Source organism: Nycticebus coucang, chromosome 12 (genome assembly GCF_027406575.1).
Source record: "Nycticebus coucang isolate mNycCou1 chromosome 12, mNycCou1.pri, whole genome shotgun sequence".
NCBI lineage: Eukaryota > Metazoa > Chordata > Mammalia > Primates > Lorisidae > Nycticebus > Nycticebus coucang.
The window spans coordinates 11,793,388-11,807,525 of NC_069791.1; the positions used below are offsets into that span (position 1 = coordinate 11,793,388).

General features: G+C 48.7%; 1 protein-coding gene across 5 annotated transcripts in view; it reads right to left on the reverse strand.

The window, feature by feature from the left end:
- The window catches only part of PDE1B (phosphodiesterase 1B), a 34,069-nt gene that overhangs the window by 10,120 nt on the left and 9,811 nt on the right, over positions 1-14,138 (reverse strand). For 2 of the 5 annotated variants that reach the window (XM_053557379.1, XM_053557381.1), the window contains one exon: positions 516-629. In XM_053557379.1, coding sequence (XP_053413354.1) covers positions 516-629 — 114 coding nt within the window. Of the gene's footprint in view, positions 1-515; positions 630-5,948; positions 6,383-6,498; positions 6,915-8,463; positions 8,485-14,138 lie in introns of those variants that run through there. The other 3 variants (XM_053557384.1, XM_053557382.1, XM_053557380.1) reach the window with 3 other exon arrangements.

A 14,138-nucleotide genomic window follows, 5' to 3' on the forward strand; every position in this document is an offset into this window, starting at 1 on the left:
TTTTTTTTTTTTTTGGTTTTTGGCCGGGGCTAGGTTTGAACCTGCCACCTCCGGCATGTGGGACCGGCGCCCTACTCCTACTCCTCGAGCCACAGGCACCGCCCTACATTCTTTTTCTAAGTCTTTGATATCAGCATGTATTTTACATACACATTTCGATCCATTCTTGTGGGGTTTCAAGTGCTCAACAGCCACCTACAGTCAGTAGCTCCTACATCAGGTGGAACAGATCTAGAAGTATTCCACACCTGGAAGGTTAGGCCTAGAGGATCATTAAGGCCCCTTCCAACCCCAAAACAGTCTGCCCTCCTTCTCTGTATCTGTGTTTGTCTGTCACTGCATCTCTGGGTCTATTCCTCTGCCTCTTGATCTCTGCCTGTATCTCCTGGAGCTCTTTCTATATATCGGCCCCTCTTTTTCTTCCTGTCCCTGTTGCATGTCCTAGCTCCAGCTCTCTGTCTTCTCCCCTCTCGGGAGCTCTGTGTTTCCATCTGATAGCTGTAGGTCTCTCTCACCGTGTCTCATCTATATAGACAGCCTCCAGCAGAGAAGCTGTGTACTCCAGGTTTTTCTTCAGCTCCTCGATGTTGACTTCCCCATTCTCCAACTGCTTCACCATGTAGCGCAGCCTGCAGGGAACGGGCACAGATAACTTGCTTAGGTGAGAATATCCTGCCTTGTCGTGAGAACAGCACACCCTCTAACACAGCACCTTCTACAGAAACATCCGCCTTCCGTAAATAGTAAATAATTCTAACATCAGTATGAAAAGCAGCTAATGTGTGTGTTTGGAGGGTTTTAGTTGTTTTTTTATTGATCTCAGGTTATTGCCACTGTCTGTATTATGTGTATCTATCCCTAACGTTTGACGCCAGGTTTTCCTGACTCTGCCACGTGACCTCTCAACACCCTTATTTTAGCCAGTGTTTTCTTCAAACTCTTGTTTAAACGGCCAGGCTCTAGCCAGAATCAGGCAGGTATAAGACTCTAGAGTGATGTTTTGGGGTTGATCTGTTTCATAGCCTGAATAATCAAGAGCTAAAACTGCTTCTTTCCTGCATGAGAGAGGTCTTTGGGGTCAATAGCAATCAAAACAGCCCCCATGATTCTTTCATTATTTCCCTGGGGTAAGGGGGTTGGGGGAGAGGGGTACATGCCCAAAGCCCCTCTGTGCCTGGCTGGGATGGCAAAAGCACAGAACAAAGACCAATCTGAATGCTTTCGCCTGGCCTCACTCATGCAGGCAGAGCTAATGGATTATGATTCTAGAATCTATCAACCAGGACAAAGCTGCATTAACCCCTGCCTCCCCAGTCTTGCACCAGAGGGAACCTCTGGCAGGGTTACTGTACCCACCCCCTTGCCTCTGTCCCAGCCCAAGTTTTCCCAGGGCAAAATCAGTGGGGTTGGACCAGGAATCTCACTGGATGCTTTGCCTGAAAGGACAATCCCCTCATGTTTTACACTTATCAAGTCTGGGGGGTCGGTGATTAACTGGGAGGAGGCTTCTTAGAAGTCTGAAGAATCCAGCCCCAGCAGCTACAAAGCAAACAAAGCTCTCTGACTTTAGTGATTTGAATGAAAGCAATTAGACATTCCCTCTTCTCTTCTCCTAGCCCTGCCCTACCCCTTCTAAAGCTGACATGGTGATAAAATACTGGCCAGTACAATTCCCCACAAAGAGGGGCTTCAGAAACCCAAGGTCACCCTATGAGTAAGGGAGGAAAGAGAATGAGTCAGTGCGCGCAGGCTGGAATTAGCATCAATTCTGAGAGATGCCGCAGGAGGGAGAACAATGGCGTTCCTAAACAGAAGCAGGTCCAGAATCCCAGGGTCTCCACAGTTTTGGAATAGGGGTGCCCAAAATAGCCAGTCCCAGGAAGCATCACAAGCCAACTCTCTAACCTCGGGGCCCAGCAGTCCTGGCTGACATGTCAGAGAGCAAATGGGGCAGAAGGGAACGTGGCAAAGAAGTTGGAGGATGGCACTTCAGCCTCCTCAGTGGGCTATCTCCAAATTTCACTTCCAGCCTTCCTGCTGTACTGTCTCCATGTGGAAACAGCAGGTTGTTTAACAAGAAAGAGGAGGACAGTTTTAGCAAAGCTCAGCCCCAGCTTCAGCTTCATTAGGGAGGAGGAACACAGGCAACACATCATAAAAGTCTTTCCCAGCCAAATGAGCTGGAAAGGGGCCAGGAGCCAGTATTTCCCAGAGTACCCACCCAGAGATGTCAGAACAAAGAGGTACACTCTGCCTGCAGGGCCCAGGCACAAACCAGGGCTACCCTCTCTTCATCTGTCCCATTGACTAGGGGCTCTTGATTTCAGGGACACCCAACCCAGAAAGGAAGAAAGGCCTCGTCTGCTACCTATGGTCTCATCTCTCCCCAGATTCCCACTCCAGGCTTCTGATTCTTTCAGCTGTTTTTAGAACCAAAAACTCCCTCCCCCAAGGGTCAATGCCAATCACCGAAGTTCTTCCAGTTTCTTTCTTTCTTTCTTTTTGAGACAGAGTTTCACTCTGTCCCCCAGGTAGAATGCAGATAGAGTGCCATAGTATCATAGCTCACAGCAACCTCAAAAAGGAGACTGAGGAAAAGGGCTGGATATCCCCTTACCTCAGTCTTCTGACTAGTTGGGACTACAGGCACCCACCACTATACCTAGCTAGTTTTTCTATTTTTAGTAGAGACAGGGTTTCACTCTTGTTGAGGCTGGTCTCAAACTCCTGAGCTCAAGCAAGCCACCTGCCTCAGCCTCTCAGAGTGCTAGCATTACAAGCATGAGCCACCACACCCCTAGCAGTTCTTCCAGTTTCTTTCTGGATTCACCTCCTGAAACATCCCAGCAGAGGCTCCCAAAGTGAACAGCCACGCCTACAGATGCTCATTTGCATGTGTTTGCATAGTCACTAACAATGCTGCCAGCTCTACATTTTAAAAAGCACTTTCTCCTACATTATCTCATTTTATCCTCACAATGGGCCTATGAGAGAGGGAGCAGGAGAAGGAATTGCTATCTCCATTTACTATGTAGAAACCAAGGCTCAGGAGGCAGTCAAGGAGGTATACCAAGGAGCAGAGAGGTCTGGGAGGCAGGAATCCTGAGTTCAAGGCTATCACTTTCTATTTGTAAGCCCTTGGGCAAGACAATAACTCTTAATCAGTATTTATTAAAATGTGGCCTGTAGACCACCAGCATCAGAATCACCCATGTTTAAAATAGGCCTCACTTCATACCTGCTGAACCAGAATTTCTTTTTTGTTTGTTTTTTTTTTTTTTTTGTAGAGACAGAGTCTCACTTTATGGCCCTCAGTAGAGTGCCGTGGCCTCACACAGCTCACAGCAACCTCCAACTCCTGGGCTTAAGCGATTCTCCTGCCTCAGCCTCCCAAGTAGCTGGGACTACAGGCGCCCGCCGCAACGCCCGGCTATTTTTTGGTTGCAGTTTGGCCGGGGCCAGGTTTGAACCCGCCACCCTCCGTATATGGGGCCTGCACCTTACCGATTGAGCCACAGGCGCCGCCCTGAACCAGAATTTCTAAGAATATAGTCCAGCAATTTGCATTTATAACAAATATCCCAGATGATTCTAATATACACTAAGGTTTGAGAATCTTTAGAGATTGAATTTGCTCATCTATAAAACAGAGGATAATAATAAATCAGTCCCACATGGCTAAGAGTAAGAGGATTAAATGAAATAACATATACAAAAGGCCTGGCACATGCAAAAGGTCTCCATAAATATAACTGGAAGAGGAACTGATGGACATCATCCTACCCAGCTCATACCACACTCCTTCAAATCCAACAAGAGCCTTCTCTCTCCCAAGTCCAGGTAGAGAAGAATGCGTCTAGTTTGGATGGAGGCTGGTAATTAGGAAGCCTCCTAACAGGAAATAGGAAAATGATAATGACAGTGGTCTTTCTCCTACAATTACAACCTCATTTTGACCCTCACAATCACCTTAGGAAGCATGTTAAGCAATTTCTCCACAGTCACACAACTTGTCAATCTCAGGCAGGTGAGTCAGGCCTACAATTCAAGCTAATGGAAGCTAACTGTGTTCCCAAACAGCGAAGGTATTCGGGCCAAACAAGGCCAGTCATGCAATTAGCTTGGAGAGAAGCCGGAAGCCGTTCTACCACAGCTTCTTTAGTCTCAGTCAGTCCAACCTTAATCAACTGTCTGTGACAGTCGGTCCATAGGAAACTGTGAGTGTCCTGATGATACGGACAGTGACTTGTGTTATCTGCAAAGCACACAGAGCTGCCATCCTCAAAGCACATAGTACCTGCTCAGTGAAAGTTCATTAAATAAACAAAAGGAAGGGGGAAGATGGATCAGGTGTGAGACTATCTCCCAGAGCTCACAACTGAGATTTCTAAGCCAGGGTTTCTGGCAAGTCTGAAGAAAAGAGTAAGGTCATGCGTTGACTGTCAACACATGCCACTTTCCAAGTTTCTCCTTCCCTCACCTCTAGATCTCGTCCAGGAGCTCTTGTCTAGCTTCTGTTGAAATCTGAATCAAACATGATCCAGACACCATAAGGAAAATGTAAGGAGAGACAGATTAAAGAGTAAATAAATAAATTTGACAAATGAAGAGTTCAGAGGTCGGATGCAGTGGCTCTTGCCTGTCCTCCTGGCACCCTGGGAGGGTGAAACAGAGGATATCATGAGCTTGGGAGCTGGAGACCAGCCTGAGCAAGAGCAACACCCTGTCTCTACTAAAAATAGAAATATTAGCAGGTGTTGTGGCGGGTGCCTATAGTCCCAGCTATTTAGGAAGCTAAGGCAGAAGGACCACTTGGACCCAGGAGTTGGAGGTTGTCAGCTAGGCTGATACCACAGCACTCTAGCCTGGGCAACAGAGTGAGACTCTGTTTCAAAAAAAACAACAAAAAAAAATTTCAGACAGCTGAAATTATGCAGGTACTGAATTGCACCCTCCTGAAACCAAATAACCTCTCCCCTCCCCCCTCCCCATACACACCATACTTTCTGGCCTAGCAGACACCTTTCTATTCTAAAGTTCCTCAGAGTTATAATGTCCCCAGACTCACCCTAAGTCCTCACCTTACTGCTCTTCTGCAAGAAATCTCTCTGCCTCACCCACATTAATCTTAATCTAACCCCTCTTGTTCAGCACTCAGAGTCTGGTATGGAATGGTCCCTTTCCCTGAAGGACAAGATGCTCAACCTTGTCCAGTCTTCATCCAGCACCTAGGAAAATGTCCCCCAACACTCCTTCCACTTCTATCCATACCCCTGTTTCACCACCGCTTTGTTCTCTTTTACCCTCAGTCCCTACACTATCAGAAAAGCCCCAGATTCTGACCCATGGAGAGCCCCAGTCTCTCCTAGCTATTGCCTGGAAGCAAAGACTTCTCACAGTAATAACCCAAACACCCCCCAAAGAGCTCAGCTTCCCTAGCCATTTCTATCAATCAATTTCTTTGGGTCACCACATGGCTGATGTTCTGGGGATTTCCAAAGCCTGCTTCCATTACTTCCAGCACCCGTGCTCTGGAAAAGATCACCATAAGTAGGCAGCTTAAGACAAGGCCACCTCAAGCCAGGGCTGAGAGTCATGAAAATTTTATTTCCAGTTTAGGTTCTTAAGACAAGATGAGGAAATTTTAAGGAGATGTGAGTGAGGTCCTAAGCATGCTATGGGTCAGGAAGGAGAGAAAGCAGGGGGGAACACTGCTAAGTTCCCCAGCATAGTCAAGAGGAAGCGATAAACAGGAAAGGGAGATGAGGGGTGGGGACAGGTGAAGGGCAAGCTAGATGGAGTAAAAGGTGGAGAAGGTGGCACACACTCACAATACATGGGGACGGTCAGGGCTTGATCCCTCTCCTCCACAGAACTATAACTGGGGGCTCCACAAGCAGCCTGTCCTCCTCCTCCTTGCTGCCTCTTTTCTCATCCCCAGCACCTACCTGAAGATGGGGCCCTGGAGATAGATCCTCTGAACAGGAACAGGGTTTGCCATGGGAACCAAAGTTTCCTACTTCAGAGTATCAAAATGCTGACCCCGGGGCCCCAGGGCCCCCAAGGGGGGAACAACTCCCTCCGTGGCCCCTGACTTCCTTCTCCAGGTCCCAGAAGAACTGAGCGACTGACCAGAGAGAACTCTGGGGAGGAGCCTGGCTGGAGGAGGAAGAGAGTGATGAGGCAGAGACCAGCCTGCAGAACTCGGTGAGAGGCTGCAGGGGAAAAAGTTTCACATCTGCATCAGAGTGAAAGCAAGAATCTGTTCTCAGAAGAATCCCAGAAAGGACATAAATAGCTCAGGCCAGCCCCTTGCTCTAAGAAGGTGGGGCTCCTCTTTGAGAAAAGGGTTTAGGGACAGAGAACCATCCTGAATCTGTCACGGAGAGAAGTCTGTAGTGGCAAGAGAAAAGACTGCCAGAGCCCTCCCCCACAGAGGGGCTGAGCAGATTCAACTTCCTCTCAGGGTCTTTTTTGGTTAAATGAGCTTTAACCCACCTGATAGAAGCAAGACAGGAGGGCGACCTTCCCACAGAGAATTAGAAACCACAGAGGAGGAGCTTGCTGAAGGGAGGACTCAAGGGATCCTAATCCAGAGGCCGGCTCAACGGGCAGGGCAGGGCCTCCCACCTTCAAGCAGTGAATAAAAGTCAGGAGAATTTGCTCAAAGAAGCCAAGAGGTTGAGCAAATTATTTTAACACTCCCAGGCCCAGTTTTCTCAATAAAACGGACTTTGGGGACTAATCATAAATTAACTAGAGATCAATCCAGTTCAGAGGCAGAGGAGAAGTGATGAGAAGCACTCAGGAGGGACGGAGGGACCAGGACTCCCTCTTCTGGTTGTGTTAGCTCGTTGGGGACGAGCACCCGGCCTCTGCAACGCCAAGTGGCTGTGAGCACACAGCCTCAGCCGGCATCCTGATTGGCTGTGAGGTGACATCACCAAGACAAGAACACTGGCGCTGCGATTGGTCAGCTGAGGGGTTCGGCGGGGCTAAGAAGGTGAGATTGCGGGTGAAGCCAAACGCATCCAGTGAAGGGTCCCGGGCTTCTAGGACTGCCTAGATCTAGGTCTAAGGCCGGGGCGTGATGCAACAATGGGGAAAGGAGATTAGTGAGAAGTGTGACAGGAGATAGGGAAAAGAGAAGACACAGGTCAAGAGCTAGGATTTTATAACGGAAAGTCTTCCTCCTTACCTCAACCCCTCAAAAGCAGGGAGAAAGTAAAATACCTTGTCACACTGTGCCAAAGCCTTGAAAGATTATAAACAAATGAAGTTTGGGAACCTGCTGTTTCTCAGCTCCACCGAGTACTGGGATAAGCGGAAGTGGGCTTCAACAGCAACAAGAGGAATGGAGGTTAAATACAAATTACTTTCTGTTGAACACCTGGTAGCCATAAAGCAGGGGCTGCAGATTTTGGAAGAAAGGAAACCTGCTCTCTCTGCATCTTTTCCTCTGTGTGTCCCACCACCACCCTCCCCACAACGACGTGCTAATTGGTGTTTTAGAGAAGATTATGGCTGGACACAGTGGCTCACACATATAATCCCAGCAATTTGGGAGGCAGAGGCAGGAGGATCACTTGAGGCCAGGAGTTGGAGAAAAGTCTGGACAATATAGCAAGACTCCATCCCTACAAAAAATAAGAAGAATTAGTCCCATGTGGTGATGGAGGCCTGTAGTTCCAACTACTTGGGAGGCTAAGACAGGAGGATCTCAGGAGTTTTAGATTACAGTGAGTTATGACTGGGCCACTGCACTCTAGCCTGAGCGACAGGGCAAGACCCCTGTCTCAAAAAAGGAAGGAAGAAAGAAATGATGGGTGGACTAGACCCAGTCTCAAAAACCCTGAACTGCCATGCCACCCAGGGAATAAGGAAAAGTCATGCTTGCTTGGAGGGATGGGAGTGGGAGTGGGGGCAGGTAGTAGCACAGTCTGGAGCACCAATGCCAGGCCAGCTCCCCTCCCTCACCTTGTCCCCTCACTCCAGGCCCTGCTACTCTAGTAATGAAAGAGAGATTTCTTAGACTAGAAAAGCCTCGAAGGGCATGTCTGGTGCATTCCACTGACCTCCTGCCCAATAGAACCAAAGCGGTTTACACAAATGACTGCTCACCATCTCACCCCACATACATAGGCCACATCACTCACCCTAGCCTATTATTACCTATTTTAATAAGAAGGAATATTGGTCAACCACATCCCTTCCTGGAGAAAAAAATTCACACATGTACACACATCCTACCATCTATGTCTGAGCTAAGGAGACTGTCACCTTGGAGACAGGACACAAATGTGATGATCCCAGGAAAAGGTCCAACATGGATTTTCCTTTAGCACTTAAGTTTAGTCTTAAAACAGAAAGGAGCCCAAGCATAATGCCTTCCTCCTCTGCCCATCCCCAGCTTTCCACACCCTGCACCGAAGAATAGGGGTTGGGATAGGAAACCCAGCACACCTAGTCAGAGGCGAGGGCAGGTGTACTGGAGAAGGGATTAACTGGCTGACCTCAAAGCTCCAAAATCTCAGAAATTGAAAGGACCAAGGAAATCATCTAAATCCAAAAAAAAAAAGGAGACACAAGTTAAAATCAGAAGACTTTTGCCTGGACTTTATCACTCTGTGTTACCTTGGGCAAGTCACTATAAGCTCAGTTTCCTGGTCTGTAAAATAGGTGGATGTGTGCATCACAGAATTCTCACAAGGACCTGATGAGACAGGGTATGAGAGCACCTTGGGAACTATAAGGTGATACACAAATGCAAAAGATTATTTATTCCAATCCTTTAGTCAGTTTAGAAAATATTCATTAAGAGTCTTCTATAGGGTGGCGCCTGTGGCTCAAGGAGTAGGGCACCCGTCCCATATGCTGGAGGTGGTGGGTTCAAACCTAGCCCCAGCCAAAAACCAAAAAAAAAAAAAGAGTCTTCTATAAACAAAGTCCCATTTTCCTACCCTTGTACCTAGGACCCCTGATTTTCCAGCCAGTCCTCGAATGGCACCTGAGATATTTGTAGAAAAGCTCTAGTCTCCCTGACACCACCACTCCAGATTTTTAGGGCTTCTGCCTGCCTTCTTATTCCACAGAGGCCAGGGAGGCAGTGAAAGAGGAGGCTGGGTCTACGAAGCATGATGCTCTGGACACCAAGAACAACCATCTCTCTGCCTTACCCAGGCGTTCCCACTCCCCTTGCTTCTCGGCTTCCCATTGCTACACAAGCAGCCCCAATTCTAGCAGCTGGCTGGGCATAGTGGCGGGGGTGGCTCCAGAGATAAAAATAGCCCCCTGATGGCAGAGCTGGGGTGCCATCCTGGGAGGCACTGTTGACATGGCAGCAGTGCTGAGATCTCTAGATACTGGACAGAGGAGCTGGGAAGTGGATGGAGAAGGGGAAGGAGATGGGGAAGGGGAAAGGGAACGGGCATGGGGGTGGGAAGGGGTTGGGAAGGGTTCTATTCTATTCCCACCATGGGAATAGAACAAGGGAATAGAACAGGGCCTGAAGAAGACTGGAAGAGAGTAGGGAAAGGCTAGAAACCAGGAAGGTGGAGGAAGAGGAGGAAAAGGGGGAGGAGGGACTAAAGGGACTGGGAGGAAGGAAAGGAGATTTGAAAGGTACTGCAGAGGAGAATCTGGGGATAAACTGAAGGGGGCTAGGGCAGAGTCTGTAGTCTTCAGACTCCACCTGTGTATATGTGTCTGAAGGCAATTCTCCCTCCGCCTTCTGACCAGAAGCCCTTTCTAACAAGTATTCCTAGCAACAGCCCAGCACAACTCAGATCACATGAAGAGGGGAATAATCTAAGCCTACATCATCAACCCCCCACCCTCACCCACTACTCTGCCAGTCCATGGCCCATTAGGAACCGGACTGCACAGCAGGAGGTGCGTAGTGGGTGAGTGAGCAAACTCCTTTGCAGCAGCTCCCCATAGCTCCCATCACCGCCTAAGCTCCGCCTCCCACCGTATCAGCAGTGGCATTAGATTCTCATAGGAGAAGAACCCCACTGTAAACTGCATGCTCCAGGGGTCTAGGTTGCTCCTCAGGAGGATCTAATGCAGGATGGTCTGAGGGAGAGCTGAGGCAGTGATACTAGTGCTAGAACCATCTAGTTAGAGGAAAACAAACTCAGGGCTCCCACTAATTCTGCATTATGATGAGGTGTATATTTCATTATACATAATATTACAATGTAATAATAATAAAAATAAAGTGCACAATAAATGTAATGCACTTGAATCATCCCGAAACCATCCTCCTCTCCCCCAGTCAGTAGAAAAATTGTTTTCCATGTAACTGGTCCCTGGTGCCAAAAAGGCTGGGGACTGCTGATCTAAGCAGCTTGAGCCTCAGCCCAGATGAATAAGAACCCAGGTGCCCCAGCTCCCAGCCCAGAACACAAATGAGTCACTTTTCCCTCAGACATCAGCCCTTGAGAGGGGGAGGAACTGGGGAGTGTGGGCAAGGTCAGAGGAAGGCAAATTTTGAAAAGGCTTCTAGTACCACGTCCGGAAGAACTTTATCTGGTTCATTTGTCTACCCCTCCTCTCCGTCCCTGCACTATTTAATTCTGCTCATTTACCACCTCCATGAGGACCACTCCACCAGCCCTCCAAGCCACAACCCAACAGATGTTCCCAGCAGATGCCCTGCTTCTAGGGGACCTAACAGATGTTGAAGGAGGCCTGGGATGGAAAAGTGAGTTGGAAGCTTGGCAAGGTACCGACTACCAACGTGATCGGAGCAGCACTGGGCTACAGATCTGCAGAGTTTGGGTCCAGTCCCAGCATTGCTCTCCATCTTACCAATTATCTCTGGACATCAGTTTCCCCCTGTGACACTTTATGATTCCCAGATTTAGGACCAGGGTTGGAAGCATTAGGGTATTAGGATGCCAGGCCTCAATCCCCGAGTTCCAGAGTTCATCCTGTCTGACTGACTTAGTGCTTCCCCAAGTCAGGTCTAACCTGCTGCTTAAAGGAGGAGGGAGGCTTTTTTGTCTTATCAGAGAAAGGTCACATTCAAACCTCCATGAACTTTTCAGGAAGTTCTCCTGAATATCTATCCTCAATCTATTTCACTGCAATGAAAACAACAGTAAATTTTCTTGGCATTTCAAAGATGAACAGAATGAGAGAGAACAGGAGGGACACAGAAGTCTTTGAGGTGTCTAGCGCAATCTGATTTATTATATATCTTCTGGACTGGAATTTCTAAAGCTACTGTTTGGTAGGGAGATGCTCAGGGTTTAGGGAGCTTGGCAACACTGTTGGCATGTGTGCTCACTCAGCCCAGGCCCCAGGAAGTTTCCAAACAAGGTGGGCATCGAGAAGAGAACCAGGGAGATGGTGCCAAGCTAGATATGCAAGAGCTGATAAACAGGGGAGCAGAGAAGCCAAGGAACAGGAATGAAAGGAGAAACTTCCCTACGCCCAGGTCCTGCTGTCAGAAAATCACTAAACACCCCCACCCCAGCAAGCTCCCTTCCCAACCTAAATGGTGCCAACACCAGCTGGCAGAACCTAATCACCCCCACTGCAGCCACCATAATTATTTGCAAATCTGACTTCTCACTGCAGCTGTGGAATCAACTAACCTAGGAACCTGGCTTTATCCACCAGCACCACCTGCAGCACCCCCTTCCTAGCTCTTCTCCATGTCCCACGCCCCAGGCCTCACCCGGCCCATTTCCCTCCATGCCTGCCTCTCCTCCAAAAAAAGCCCATCACAGCTCTTTCAGGGGACCCTCCGCCAGGTCTGGGATGCTGAGGTAGCATCCTAACCTGATGTTTTCTTCCAGACAGGGATCAGCGCCATAGGTGCAGCAGGACATGTGAGGAGAGGAGCCATGGCAAGGTGGAGGGACACGAGGGTGGCCGGGTAAGAGCGCTGGACCTGGGGACTGCCCTGCACTGAATGAACAACTTGGTTTTCCTCTTTTCCCTTCTCAGAAACTGTTCTTTTCCCCTCGATTCCTATTTATGCTACTTCCCAAAGAAAGGGAAAAATGGTCCCCCAGTTCTCTTGGACCATTTAGTCTTCCTCCCTTAGGGGACAGCCTCATTATCTAACAGCTTCCAGTCTCCCCAGTTGTCTCACCTCCACCCCACCTGCTGCCCTGGTTTTGTCCCCCTCTCTGCTGCTATCCTGAAGAGAGTTGGAAAATAGCTACTCAACTTCCATACCTGAGAAAATCAGCCCCCTGAGATTCAAAGGCAATTACTTGGCTTCCTCCCCAGAGGAGCTGGGAGGATGAGGTCACTGAGAAGGCAAAGAAAAGCCTTGGAGAAGGCAAGAGTTGAGGCTGGATTTCTAAGAAGGCCCCTCAGCAAACTCATGCTGCACCATCAGCACAGTGACACCTGGGCGAGGGGAGGGAGCCCCAGGAACTCACTGGCTCCTAGCCTAGACCAGGGAGGAGGAGAACTGAGGGAAAGAATGAGAGGGTAGTCAAAGGGAACAAGGACAGAGAGGGCGAGTGGGACAAGAAAGAAGTGGGATTTAGAGGCTGACACAGAAAGGGAACCCGGAGAAGGATGAGGCACAGGAGAGGATGCAGGGGAATCAAAGAGGAGGAAAGAGCAGAGAAGTTGGAGACAAAATCCTCAATGATGCCTTTAAAGATTTGACAGAGAGGGACCTGTTTCAAGGCTTCCTGCTCCTCCATCTCAGTCCAAGGGTGGTTAAAAAAAAGAGAGAGAGAGAGAGAAGGAATCTGGGAGACAACCATTCACTTCACTTATTTCAGGCAGGGAGCAGGTGGAGAGCAGGTGGAGAAGGGCCTATTGACATCTGGGCTTCTCTCTCTCTGGGTCTCTCACCTGGTCTTCCAGTCCCACTGCATCCCAATCTCCTTCACCTTCATCTGGGCAAAATGACCAATGCCAGCTCAAATGTGACATCTCCTCTCTGTTCCCAAACTGCCTCCTGAGGCTCTCAGACAGGCAGAGCGATATTGGGGTTCTACAGACTTTAGACAGTCTCTAAAATAGGTTATGTGTGGCACACCTGATGATATTTCCCTTAGGGCTAGGGCTATGGGGCCAATGGCAAGGGAGTATTCAAGAACCCACCCATGGCAGCCCTTGGCCTCCCCACACTCACTGTCTCACAACTGTGGGATGGAGCAACGACTCCGTCTACTTCCAGTTTGACCACTGGGGGGGATGATAAAGAACAAACTCCTCTCCTTTCTTTTGACCCCAGTGGCCCACATTCTTCCCAGTATAGCCCTCTTTTAGCTCCACCCAGCCTTCTGGTCTCTAAGCTCTGCCACCTGCCCCTCACTCCTTCCAGATAGCCATCCATCAACAAGACTCCTCCAAATCAGGTCCTAGACACTAGGACTTGAGCCTATTAGGTAATTCATATTCCTGCCTCTTGAGTCTTTATTTTTCTCTGTCATTTTTCCCAGACCCCTACCTTTTCCACAAAGCAAGCTCCCTCAAGCCAAAGATCTCCACAGTTTATATCACTTAAATGCCACTTTCATGTGATGATAGCAAATGAAGAACTAAGACATAGACTAAATTCAAGATTACACAGCTACTAACTGGCAGAGTAGAGATGTGAACTAAAACTCAAGTCTCCTAATATTCCCTATGCCTCCAGTTCCCTGCCGCCAACCACCCATTCTGACCAGAGGTTGTGAAGTTCTTCTTTTGGTCTGAATTTTATTTCCCCTATCTCAGCACCTCCCCTTCACCTCACCACAGGAATTTTCCACCCTCCATCTTCCCAGAAATACCACACAGTCTTCATTCAAGACAAAGACGATGGAGAAAATAGAGAAAGAAAACATTTGATGGAAGAGCGGGCTATAAACCCTGGGGAGGAGAGATTTCCTATGCCATAGTTGGAAATAAAAGCAGAAGGGCTAATCCAGGGAGGACAGCACTAAAAATCATCCCTGCCAAGGCCTGGAAGAAATGATGCTCCTCTTTCTCCAGAGGCTGAGGGAGCCATAGTTTCTGCTGCAATCTGCACAGCAGCCCCACGTCCATATGCAGAGAATGGCAGCCTGATTTTCAAAACTGGTAAGAGCCACAGAAGATCACATCACGGGGCATATACAAAATGAAGGCAAAAGACAGGGCAAGTCACTGAGCCTTCCTCAGCTCCTCCTCTGCCC